The sequence below is a fragment of the Ascochyta rabiei genome, chromosome 1, assembly GCF_004011695.2.
Source record: "Ascochyta rabiei chromosome 1, complete sequence".
In the NCBI taxonomy this organism is placed as follows: domain Eukaryota; kingdom Fungi; phylum Ascomycota; class Dothideomycetes; order Pleosporales; family Didymellaceae; genus Ascochyta; species Ascochyta rabiei.
In genome coordinates, this window is record NC_082405.1 from 2674578 (window position 1) to 2687207 (window position 12630).

Sequence of the window (12630 nt, forward strand, 5' to 3'; positions counted from 1 at the left end):
GGAGTTAACAATAGATACTTCTGCTATAGTTACTCTGTAGATAGGTAATTCTGCTCTGCCTACACCTTTAGCTACTATTTTAGTTAATAGTGTAACCTCTAGATCCTGCTCCTTTGCTAGGAGAACTAAAATTAAGTTTAGTTATAACCCTTTATCTATTAAGGCTTCTACGTTTTCTACGTTACCTATAGATGCTTTAACTATAGGTAGGCGTATATATTCTAGGTATACTACCTTATAAAGAGAGATATTCTTCTTCTTCTCTTTAGATAATTTAATATAGGCTATAAAAGAGGAGATTAGCTCTTAGGTCCCTTATCTTTTCCTAACTTATCTAGAGCAGGGTCTTTCTAGTTTAACTTTAGCTTTAGGTAGTTAGGGTAGTAGTAACTAGTTTCTCTGTACTTAAGGCACGCGTTTTAGGTCTTATGTAGCCTATCTTAGCCCTTTTTGCCCTTTACTAGCTCCTTACAGAACATCTTAGACTTAAATAACTTTTTTAGGGTTTTTATGTTCCCCTCTAATCTAGAGTTACTAAATTAGCGCTTCTGTAGTCCTTTATTAGTTGTCTTGCCCTTAGCTAGAGTCTTCTTAGGTAGCTGTTAGCTATATTAACCTAGTCTCTAGTTAATAATGTTAGCTTATTCCTCTACCTTTAGGATTATGTCCCTTTAATTATAGAGGATAAGAAATAAGTCTTTTTATATACTAGGGAGTAGTACAGTAATATATTCTAGGACTAAAAGCTCTAGTATATATAAGTTACCTAGTTCCTTCTATAGTAGATGTATAAAGTCTAACAGATCTATAGGAGACTAAGATTTCTGCTGCTTATATTGCTTTAAGGATTTATACGCTACTTACTTATATTTAGCTAGTATTCCTAGAGTATCTAGTATAATTCTTTTTAGCTCTTACTACGTTAGTTCTTAGGTTAGCTAATTACAGCAGTTAGTTGTGCAGTAAGCCTACTACAACATCTTTAGATTCTCTAAGAGATACCCTATGCTAAAGTTAATCTTTTATTCCTCTATAAGGAAATTAACTAAGGATTAGAGGAAGTATTTCTTATAATCTCTCTTCTAATAGTTATATTTAGCGTAGTTGTGCTTTATATACTTCTATAGGGGTTTAGGTTATAGAAGGTTTACAGATAGAGAAGATTATAGTTTCTCTACCCCTTCTAGTACTTTTTAGAAGGATAGGATTATTACTAGATCTCCTTTATTGTATTTACGTCTAAGTTTACAGAAAGAAGAAAGTTCCTTACAGTCTTTTGTCTCTTATAACCATTTACGCAAGTTTTCTAACTCCTATTATTAATTACCTACTTCTAGGCTATTCTGGCCTTTTCTAGCTAAAGCTGCCCTATAGATACAAATTCTAGAGTAAGGTGTACTACCTAGAGGACCTACAGATCCTCTTAAGGCACTATAGACACTTAGTGTCTGTTAAGGTATCTCCTTATCTGCAGAGGGAGGTGTTACCTTACGCTCTACTAGCTTTCCTACAGGTAGGTTGTCTTAGTCCCTCTCTAAAGACAGTAAGCCTAGATAATTTAGTTTAAGACTTATAGTAGCTTAGGTCTATCTTTAATTATAATATAAGAGTAATTAGAATATAAAGAGTGTATAAAGCAATTATAAGGGAGGATAGAGTTAAAGAGGATAGTAGGTGTATTAAGGTACGTAGTGTGTAGTAATAAGACTAATTACTAGAGTATTAGCAATAACCTCTAACACCTTTATATAGTCTGGGCTGGCTAGCCCTATAGTAGCTCGCCAAGACTAGTAGAGGTACCCCTAGGCCTAGCGCCTGACAATTATATCTATATCCTAGTTTTAGTTAGTAGTAGGCACTTACTATCTCTTATTTAGTATTTTTAGGTAGTTTTATCCTGTTTATTAGTCCTAGCTAGTATTTTACTGTGTAGGTGTCTGTTTTCCTTAGGATTACTTTAGCTTTATAGGTAACTAGTTTATAAACCTATTTGTCTTTTATAATAGCTTTTACTTAAATTCTAGTTATAGCAATGCTTGTAGCGTTAGAGGTAGGCCTCTTTTTTATTGCTTCTTTTGCTAGAAGGTCTGCTTTTTTGTTTCCTGTAATGTCTTAGTAGCTAGGGGTTCATTTAAGGCTTATTATAGCTCCTTTATCTTTAATAGTTTTAGCTGCCTTTATACAGCGTATTTGCTAGGCTTATCTAGGCTTATTTAAAGGAGTTTTTAGTCTTAGGATAGCTACCTGGTTATCTGTAAAGACTTAGACGTTCTGTCCTGTAGTAGCTATAGTAGCTGCAATTTTAAAGCCTCTTATTATTCTTTCTAGTTCTCTATTATATACAATTTAGTCTTTACTAATATTATAGTTTATAGTGTAGATTTCCTTTAGCTCTTAGTTGTAGTCTAGGACTGTAATTCCTACTTCTATCTCTAGGCCTCCCTCTATAGAGGAAGCGTCTGTGTAGATAGCTAGTAAATTACTTCCTACTTTTTATAGCATCTGTGTTTTATATGCTTTTGCTTCTTCTTCTTTTAGTAGTTTTAAGATTTCTGTTTAGTATGCAATAGTCTTATTCTAGAGGCAGAAGTAGAAGTCTTTTAGTTTCTCTTCTCTTATACTAGGTATAGCTTTTTCTATAGACTGTATAATTTGCATAAGCTGTATAGGAGGTCCTATTCTTAGCCTAGTATAGTTAACCTCTCTTTACTCTGTGCTAGAGTCTAGGTCTGTGTTTTGTAGGGTGGATTTTAGCTATGTTGTAGTAGTGTAGATAGGGTAGTTCTTTAGGAGCTTCCTAGCTCTAAAGGCGTACTCTCTTATTGCAGTGTTTAGCCTTATTGTAGGGGGGGCTAGTGCTGCCTCTACCTCTTAGGGAATTATAGGTAAGGTTTAGAAGGTGCCTAAGATTTTCCTAAGTGCTAGGTTCTGTAGTCCTTGTAGTTGTTTTGCTATCCTAGCTTGTTACTTCTAGAAGACTTAGCATCTATAGTCTGCTATGCTAGTAACATAGGCTAGGTATATTTAGCAGAGAGCAGTAGGTATAAGGCCTTTACTGCTGTTTGCTAGTCTACATATTCTGTAGAAGGTGTTTCTTACTTAGCTAATCCTTATAGCAGCATGCTCCTTAAAGGAGAGCCTGTTGTTAAAGTAGATTCCTAGCTATTTAACAGTCTTTTTTAGTGTTATAGTAGACCTGTCTAGCAGGGTAAGAGTGTAGTTTTCTGCTTTTTAGCTTAAAGTAAAGTAGATAAGTTTAGTTTTTAGTGTATTAAACTGTATTGTATAGCTAGATCCTTTTATAAATAGGCTAGCTATATCTCTTTCTAGTAGGCAGATGTTTTTCTTTAGGCTGGTAGATAATACTGTAATAGCTAGGTTGTCTAGGTAGGACAGTAAGTAGTTTATAATTAACTAGAATAGGGGTCTAATATATATTAGGAACAGGATAGGTAAGATAGGGCTTCCTTATAGGATTCTAGCGTTTATATTGCTAAATTCTTCTATTTCTCTATTAAAGGACAGTTATAGTTAGCGTTTAGAGAGAAAGGATTAGATCTAGGCTATTAGGCTGCAGGGTAGCTTTAGTTGTTGTAGGATAGTAAGTAGTTAGCCTAGTAAGACATAGTTAAAGGCTCCTTTAATGTCTAGGAACACTGTAGTTGTTGTATGCTTTAGTTTCCTTTATTCTTACACTTAGTTTAGTAGTAGTATAGAGGCGTCTATAGCTAATTTTTGTACTCTTCTACCTAGTTATAAAGGGTGTAGTAGGGTAGTTGTTTTAGCTAGTATGCTAAGCTGTTTAGCAACTAGTCTTTCTATAACTTTGCCTAGGTAGGTAAGGAGAGTAATTACCCTATAGGCTTTAGGGGCTGCATAGTCTAGTTTGTTTAGCTTTTTTAGAATAACTCCTGTTACTCTTTTCTAGATTTAGGGGTAGTATCTATAGTTAAATAGTGTAGAGAATATATAGAAAAATATGTCTGTTTCTACTTTATATACTGTAGTAATAATCTCCTAGTTTATTATATCTAGTTCTAGGGAGCTACTTTAGATTTGTAAGGAGCAGGCGTGTTCTAGCTCTTCTTTAGTAAGGGGTAGCTATTTCTAGCTACCTTCTTAGTAGGTCCTCTACTCTATAGGCTGAGAGGAAGGTAGTCTAGGGAAGAGAGTGTCTCTTAGTGCTAAGCACTTGCCTTAAAAGGAGTTCTCTATTCCCCTAGGGCCTTATATAGCAGGTATGCTTTAGTTACCTACAGTTCTAGTATAAGATAATGCCTTAAAGATTAATTTTATATCCTCCTTTTCTAGGAATTAATTTTAGTAGTTGTGTTTTACTACTTTTATTGTTTATAGGTAGTTATTTCTAGTAATTAGGTAGTCCCTTTTCTATATATGTGTGGTTGTAGAGCTAGTAGCTAGTTCTCTCTATAGGAGGCGTTGTTTACTAAGCATGTTTATCCTTAGTAGTTTTAGGTTTAGGTTCTACTAAGGTTTACTTCTTGCACTAGTAGAGCTTTATAGGATTACAGTCTTAGCTGCGTTTATTATTACTGTAGTAAGCTCCTTTCCTATTGCTTTAAGCTACTTTTCTAGCTCTCTGTCCTCTCCTTAGATAAGGAGTAGAGAGGTGCTAGTAGAGTGTTTAGGGCTTAAAGTATTTAGGGCAGCGCTTTTTCCTAATTCCTTTGCTAGCTCCTTCTAAAATAGGTCCTAGTCTGCCTTCTTAGTGTGAAACTAGGGGGTAGGGTTGTTTAGGAGCTGTATTCTAGGTATAGTAATTATAAACAGGATACCTAGGTAGTCTAAGCCTATACCTGCTAGGGTTTGCTAGTCTTCTATCTAGTTTGTAAGCCTGTGTGTGGCAAAGGTAAGGTCTAGAACACTTTCCCTGCTTATGTTTAGCCTGTAGAAGGTGCCTATACTAGAAGTGTTTAGTAGCTCTAGGTTTTACTTCTTATCTAGGTAATAAAGCTACTAGCCTTTAGTGTTATAGTAGTTATAGTAGAGTCCTACTAAAGGTAGTAGGTGTTAAAGTCCCCTAGCAGGATTAAGTTAGGCAGAGTTTAGCTATTTAGAAGCTTTCTTTCTACTGTTGTTGTTTCTTATGCGTTTGTTTAGTTGTAGATATTATAGATTGTAAAGTTTAACCTAGACTCCTAGGCTGTAATAGCTAGAAAGTCTAGGTTAGGGTTTAAATCTGCTGTTAGGGTAATTTGTACTAGTGTTAAACGTAGGACATAGGCTAGAACGCGTAGCCTTATGCTATAGTCCTGTAGTAGAGGTAGGATTTATGTAAAGGAGGGGTGGTTTATAGAGCATGTGTCTAAGTAGTCTAAAGGTTATTATTAAGTAGGGGTAAGCTATAGTTCTTATACTAAGATAAGGTCTATAGTAAGTTCTACTGTAAGTTATAAAGCGCTCTCTATAGCTTATACACTCTTATTTAGATTTACTTATAGAATCCTTAGGTTGTCTAGTATTCTAGATGTGTTTATGCGTTTATTATAGCCTTATAGACTGTATATTAAATACTATCTGCTATATATACTTCTTTATAGTTTATACACTTAGGTATAGTATATACGCAGGCTTTACTAGTAGTGCTATATATGTTATATTTGTTTAGTATTATAGGGTGTTTGTCTGCGCATATCTTATATATAGTGCTATTAAGGCACCTATTCTTTATATGTCTAAATTACTAACACTTTTAGCATTGTGTAGTAGGAGGTATAGTAATAAACTTCTTTACTCTTATACTAGCTTCTAGAAGGTATTGTCACGGGTGTTCTCCCTACAACAGGGGATACCTCGGACAGACCCCGGGCCAAGCCCGGGGTCTGTCCGAGGTATCCCCTGTTGTAGGGAGAACACCCGTGACAATAGCCCCCCCTTCTGAAGGTTCGTCCCGAACCGTTTTGGGGAATCCCCAGCGCCATCATTGAGCTCCAGAAAAACCTCCTGTGGAGGGAAAAACTTAGGCAGGAGAAATGTGGTGTGGCCTGGGGTGACTATCCAGCATCAAGTGAGGCCGGGTAGCTGTTTCAAGAGCAATCCCACAGATGCCAGCTACACCGTCGTCACGACGCTTCCTCGGTGCCCTACCGGGGCGGCACCGCTGTGTTGCCGGGCGACCGGGTTTTCCTGCATTAAGTGAGGCCGGGTAGCTGTTAAGAGCAATCCTATAGACGCCAGCTACGCCGTCGTCGCGACGCTTCCTTGTTTGCCGGAGTCTCAACCCAGGTCAAGTCCGCAATTGTCAGCTCCATGGCTTGATGGGTGAGCAGTGGCTCGAACCCGACGTCACAAAGGTCAACGCCGAAGCGTTCCTTGGCTCTGAAACCCGTGGGGAGCGTGACTGTTGGACGTCACAAAGGTCAACGCCGAAGCGTCCCTTAGCTCTGAAACCCGTGGGGAGCGTGACTGTCGTTCGTCAGACGTGTAGGGGCTATCCGCTCCCTGCGTCTCGCGAGTGGCGACCGGCACTGGGCCGGGGTCTGCCCTGCGTGTGGACGTTTTTGTTTATACTCTCCGCGACCCCCTAGGTGGTCGGGTGCCTTGTGCCAGGGATCGAAATCCCTGGGGCCTGAGTGGTGAGTGAGTGAGTGAGTGAGTCCCCAACCGGTGACGTCCGCGAGAGGATCGCCAGCGGCTCCTGCAGCCTGTTCCTGCGCGAACTGGTCTGCGGGATTCGCTCATTCACGGGGGATCTCCTCCGCATGCCGGCCTGTGACAGTGAGCTGTCAGCCTTGCCATGCCTGACGCCTTGCCTGAACTCTCGCGCAGCGTGGTCCGGCTCCAGCGTGTTTGTGTTTGCAACGTGAATCTCGGGTGAGATTATTGGACAATATCCAATTGTCGGTGGAAGTGTTGCCTAGGTGCAGGCAAACTATTGTTTGTTTGCGCGTGAATTGCGCCCAGGTGAGAGAGCGGTCAGAGGTCGGGTCGTTGCCGGGTGCCTGCTGCCTAGTGTGGTAGTAGTCGTGAAGACTCTCCACTTCTATAGTGACTTTTGATGAACCTTGCAATTGATCTTCTCTTCTAACTTGAACGTGCCATTCTTGCCAGTGATGTATCGGATAGACGCCGGGCCTCCTTCGGCCACCAGCTGCACTTATTCTGGGAGCGTCCATCCTCACTTCTCGGCTGGGTTGGAAGGATATCCTTTTTAGGAGGCGGACTTCTTAGGACGTCCTCTCTTACGCTTTGGTAGCGTTGGTTCCCCGGGCACTGCCCGGTCACCCGCCGATGGATCACCCGCGCGAACGCTTTGGTGATAATCCTGAAGGATCTCATCGCAGTGGTCGAGATGGTCAAGTGGTTCCCAGGTTGCCTCTTCGTTGGGCCAACCCAGCCACTTGACTCTGTACTCCCTTCCTTGGGCTACAGTGTCTCGGTGTGACAGTATACCTTCGACCTCATACCTGTCGCCAGGCAGAATGTCTTCCGGTATACTGATAGGACCTGGCTGAAACCCGCTGTTCTCCAGGGGTTCCCTCCAGCGCTCAAGTAATGATACATTGAACACCGGGTGCACTCTGTCCATCGATGGGGGGAGCTTCAGCCTGTACGCCAGCTTTCCTATCTTCCTGAGTACCACGAATGGTCCAAGGTAGCGAGCGTCAAACTTCTTTGAAGGACGGCTCGTCATCAGGTTCTTGGCCCGCAGGAGGACTGAGTCCCCCTCGGCGAAGTGTTGTTCTGACCTCTTCGTATTGTACCACCGGGCGTTGCCCTTTTGTGTGTACTCTAAGGCCTCTTTTGCTGTTCTCCACATGTCGTGCCAGCGCTCTAAGCGTCCGGCGACCTGCCTACGCAGCTCCGGCGTGGTTCCGTCTTTGTCCCAGACAGCTGGGGGCTTTCGGAGCCAGTGCTCATCGGGCATCCCGTCAAATCCCTTAGGGTCAGTGCCAAAGGCGACCTTGATGGGAGATTCTCCATGTGCGGAGTGAGCTTTGGAGTTGTAGGCGTACTCGGCATATGGCAGGAGGTCTACCTAGTTATCCTGTTGGTAGTTCATGTATATGCGTAAGTACGTCTCCAACTCCTGATTCTGACGCTCCGTTTGCCCGTCCGTCTGGGGATGGAACGCCGTACTGAGCCGGTGGTCAATCGTCAGGTGGTAGCAAATATCAGACCAAAATTGGCTGGTGAACACTGAACCTCGATCTGACAGCAGCGTATCTGGTGGTCCTTGCTTCGAGAAGCTCTGTTCCATCAACAGTTCGGCCAGGCGCTGGGCAGTGATCGTCTTGGTACAGGGTAGGTACCGGACGTACTTACTAAACCGGTCCACAAGGACCAGTATAGCGTCGTACTCGTTCCCCTTAGCGTCCATTGACTTCGGTAGGTCTGTCACAAAGTCAAGGGAGAAGTGCCGCCAGGCAGTATCAGGGACTGGAAGTGGTGTGAGTAAGCCCCACGGCTTGTGCCTCCTGATTTTGTGGAGTTGGCACGCGGGACACCTTCGGATGTAGTGATGTACGTCCTTCATCAGCCCTGGCCAATGGTACTTCTTCTTAAGTACTTCGGCGGTCTTATCTACGCCGTAGTGACCTCCCATAGGGTCATCGTGATTCCTTGATAGGATAGTGTGGCGCAGAGTAATATCATCGGGAATCCAAACTTTCCCACTCCTGCGTAAGGTCCCACTGGGGTCAACCTCCCAGTGGTGTTGTGCCTTCTTCGCTCCGCCATCCGTCCCGGTCGTCAGCGACAGCTTTCCGGGGTATAGTACGTCCCGTTGCTGGACCTGCTTGACGAAATCCGCTAGGATTGCTGGTGTATCCAGGGCAAAAGCGGAATCTCCTTGCGCGGCTTCGTTCGCAAGGTTTGTAGGGGCACCGACTCTGCCGTCTAGGCTACGAAGGAGAGCTTCTGCGACGTCAAAGTTCGGTCCCCTGGCTTCGGTAACGGGCCGATCCTGACTTTGGTCAATGGATGGAGGATCGGGATCCGTGGGAGACGAATCTCTATGGCCGACCTGATGCCGGTGGAATTCCTCAGGGACGACTTCGGGTGGTTGCCGGACCCCTGCTGGGTCTGCCACGGGCACGTCAAGCCCAGATGTTGCCTGTGCATCGTGTTGAGCCCTGGACTCGCGAATTGTCCAGATCCGAAGCTTCTGTTGTAAGGTGGGTAGCATGGCGTCCCGCAGGGCCTGCTGTTCTCCAACCTTGAGACCTTGTGCGTAATCTGGACGCCTCGATGGGCCGTCCGCCGCGTTTTCAGGTCCCGGCTTGTATTCGACTTCAAAGTCGAATCTTGCCAGCTCCTCCGCCCATTGGGCTTGTTTAGGAGAGAGCTCCTTCGTTGTCATAAAGTACCTCAGGTTGTTGTGATCTGAGAGTACTCTGATCGTCGCCGGGGCGTGTTCGAGATAGTGTCTCCATTGCCTAAAGGCTTCGACGATCGCGGACAGTTCTTTATCGTGGGTGTGCCATCTGATGGATGGGCCCGTGAACTTCCGGCTCCAATACGCCACAGGCTTCCAGTGAAGCTCTGTGGCCAGGTCGGACGTTTGGGGTTGCAACAGGATGGCTGCCATGGCGAAATCTGACGCGTCGGTAAGGACGATGATAGGCTTGTTCGGGTCAAAGTGCTGAAGCACTGGGGCCCCTGTGAACTTCTCCCTGATCGTGAGGAACGCCGTGCGAGCTTCCTCTGGCCAGTGCCATGGTTTATACCATTTTGTTGGTCCCTTCCAACTCTTCTTCGGTTTCGCCCCCCCCTCTTCTTGACCGGGGACCCCCCGGTCCTCCTCCGGGCGCTGGGCGGCCGTCATATGGTCGATGAGCGGCCGGACAATTCCTGAATAGTTGAATATAAATCGCCGATAAAAGTTGGCGAAGCCCAAGAACACTTGAATATCCTTATAACTGGATGGTTCGGGCCATTCGGTGATGGTACGGACCCTCTCAGGGTCCATTACCACACCGTCTGGGGTGATGACGAATCCCAGAAACTCCACTGATTTACTGGAGAAGACGCATTTGCTTGCCTTCGCGAACATCCCCCACTCAACCAGACGATCTAGGACCTCCTCGACGTGCTTGTCGTGGTCCTCCTCGTTCTGGGAATAGATAAGGATGTTGTCCAGGTACACCACGCAGATCCTATCCAGTAAGCCTCCCAGGGCTCGGTGGATATAGGATTGGAACGTGGCTGGTGCGTTAGCCAGCCCGAACGGCATGACCAGGTATTCGAAATGACCGTATCGCGTCTTGAACGCGGTCTTCCACTCATCGCCCTCCTTGATCCGGAGCCTGTGATAGGCGTCACGTAGATCCAGCTTAGTGAAGACCTTCGCTTTCGACAGTCGATCCATCATTTCGCTCACCAGTGGGATAGGATACCGGTTCTTGATGGTTATCTTGTTCAATCCCCGGTAATCGACGCACAGTCTCATAGTACCATCAGGTTTGGGGACGAACAGGATGGGGGCTCCCGCCGGCGACTTGCTTGGGCGGATCCAGCCCTTCTCCTGTGCCGCCTCGAGGTATTCCCGGAGTATATCCAGCTCTCGGCGGGACAGGTTATAGATCGGGAGGTTGGGAACCTTGGCACCAGCCTCGATATCTATGGAGTGATCATACTCCCGGTGTGGTGCCAACACACTCGTCTGCCGTTTGCTGAAGGCAAACCACTTGTGATGGAGGTGCTCTGGCACATACTTGAGCTCCTCCATATCTGGGGCGTCATCTTCTGGGATGGGGCCGCCGTCGATTCCCACTGCCATGATCCTTGACCATTCGGCGAGGGGCGCGTCCGGCGTCTGTCCGGCGTCCGTCCGATGGACGTCCGCTGGACCACCCATGCCCAGACTCTCGGGCTGTAGCAGGTATGGCTGCTCGCCTGGCTCCAGATCACTGAACAATTGTTCGGCGGTCACCAGCTGGACTCTCTCGACGTCGTCAGTGAACCACTCGTAGGTTCCTGTGGAGAAACGGATACATGGGTCTGCCTCGGCCAGCCATGGATACCCCAATACTAGGTCGTACCCGACGAATGGTGTGGACCAGAATTTGGTTGGCCCAACCGTTTTGGGTGTTCCCTTGCTGTCGTGGCAGACCATCGTCAACTGGTACTGCTCAATCAACGACAGCTTTGTATCGTCTAGGACCACCGCGTTCGGTCGCTGGTCAGTCCCCGCCGGGTTGAGTCCTAGGTCTATGGCTACCTGTGCGGCGATGAGGTTCAGTTCCGAGCCTGAGTCGTACAGGGCCCGGAGAGTTTTAGGGTTGCCCTCGGAGTCAATCAGCTGGACAGTGACCGCTATGCGGGTCTGCTTCCCTTTGGTTTCCGGCCCCAGTCGTAGGTGGGAAAGGTTGGCGACTAGGGCTTCCCATTTCCCTGGTTGCTTCCACTGGACTGTTGGTTGCCACCTCCGCGGCCTCTCTAATGGCCCCGTTGCTGATGATAACCACCCCTATTGGATTGTTGGTGGTAATTGCCCCTATGGGACCCCTTGCCGCCTGACGAATTAGCGTTATTGGTTGCTGGCCGGGAGTCTCCCGGCTGCTTTCCGGCGTCGCTCCCGGAGGGGGTCGAGGCCCGGCTGTGGTGCCTTTTAAATCCTCCCCTATTAGGAGAAGAGTAAGGTCTTTTGTTTCGACCGCTGCCTTCAGCCCGGAGGCTTAAGTTTAAGGGGACTGTTGCGGTCTCTGCGTTACGGAGGGCCCGTTCAAACTCTATCCACTCAGTAATGTGTTCCAGGCTGCCATTGCGCTGGATCTCACGTTGGAGTTCGTGGGGAGTAAGGCTCCATACAAACGCTATCTTGAACTTATGGTCATCTGTGCCGTCGTCAAACTTAGCGAAGTTGCGGGGCAGTAGAGACTCCCGCTTGTTCAACTTCATTAGGAAGGTGTTGACGGAATTGTCGGCCTTCCACTTATAGTTAAAGTACTTATCGTAGTTCTTGTACTGAGTGAAGACTGGGTCTTGTACAAGCTGCTCCTCCTCTGCGCGGAGGTCGGCCCAGGTTCGGATTGATCCCTCGTTGATACGTTGTTGGATCAATTCTCAATGGACACTATAGTGGATAGTGCCCATGATCCAATAGGTGCGGGTCACGGAGTCTTCGACTACTTGAGCGTACTGGAACGCCGTGTCTATGTCCTTAATCCACTGGTCCACCTGCTGGGTCGATGGAGGCTTGTTATCCGTCCCAAGTTTTGGCTTAGGTTGGACGTTGTTGAGGACTCGCATTATCTTGCCTGCCTCGTCGAACGCTGGGCGGTGGCTACCCGGCGTGGGTCCGACGTGCGTCCGCTGCAGGGTCTCCACTGCCCGGTTGAATTGCCGCTGCCGGATTTCGATTTCTCGTTCGGGGGCGCCGGACAATTCTGCCTCGTTGAGTGCCTCCAGCAACAACGGGATGGAAGCCTGTAGCAACTCCATTTGTGTGACGCGTGGCGTTGGGACGTCTGGCGTCGCGATGCCTGCCGCCGTGGTGGCTGACCCGCCCCTGATGTGAGGGTTGAGCGGTGGCTCCATGGGTGCCGGCGATACCCTGGGCGCGTCGTCGCGGCGTTGCGCATCCGGCTCCTGACCGAGGTCGTCGCGAGGGGGCAACTCCTCCACGTCGCTAGTGGTTGAGCGGAGGTTGCGTCGTCCTCCAGCCAT

The 12630-nt window shown here is 46.7% G+C and overlaps 1 protein-coding gene across 1 annotated transcript, besides 22 other annotated features; it reads right to left on the bottom strand.

Annotated features, from left to right (window-relative positions):
* Positions 1–1822: part of a mobile genetic element that runs on past the window's edge.
* Positions 1–1939: part of a mobile genetic element that runs on past the window's edge.
* Positions 1614–1822: a long terminal repeat.
* Positions 1822–5764: a mobile genetic element.
* Positions 1823–1826: a direct repeat.
* Positions 2316–2379: a tandem repeat.
* Positions 3767–3909: a mobile genetic element.
* Positions 5765–5842: a mobile genetic element.
* Positions 5829–6968: a mobile genetic element.
* Positions 6591–6618: a tandem repeat.
* Positions 6936–12630: part of a mobile genetic element that runs on past the window's edge.
* On the bottom strand, positions 7172–12630 carry EKO05_0000788 (uncharacterized protein; the record flags this gene model as incomplete). Its single annotated transcript, XM_059635500.1, has 4 exons — positions 7172–7995; positions 8287–11368; positions 11656–12000; positions 12079–12630. 4 exons carry the CDS (start codon positions 12628–12630, stop codon positions 7172–7174), a joined length of 4803 nt encoding a protein of 1600 aa, XP_059491483.1.
* Positions 8004–11017: a mobile genetic element.
* Positions 8025–10591: a mobile genetic element.
* Positions 8031–10480: a mobile genetic element.
* Positions 9201–10474: a mobile genetic element.
* Positions 9201–10486: a mobile genetic element.
* Positions 9207–10480: a mobile genetic element.
* Positions 9207–10549: a mobile genetic element.
* Positions 9207–10591: a mobile genetic element.
* Positions 9228–10480: a mobile genetic element.
* Positions 9237–10537: a mobile genetic element.
* Positions 9531–10465: a mobile genetic element.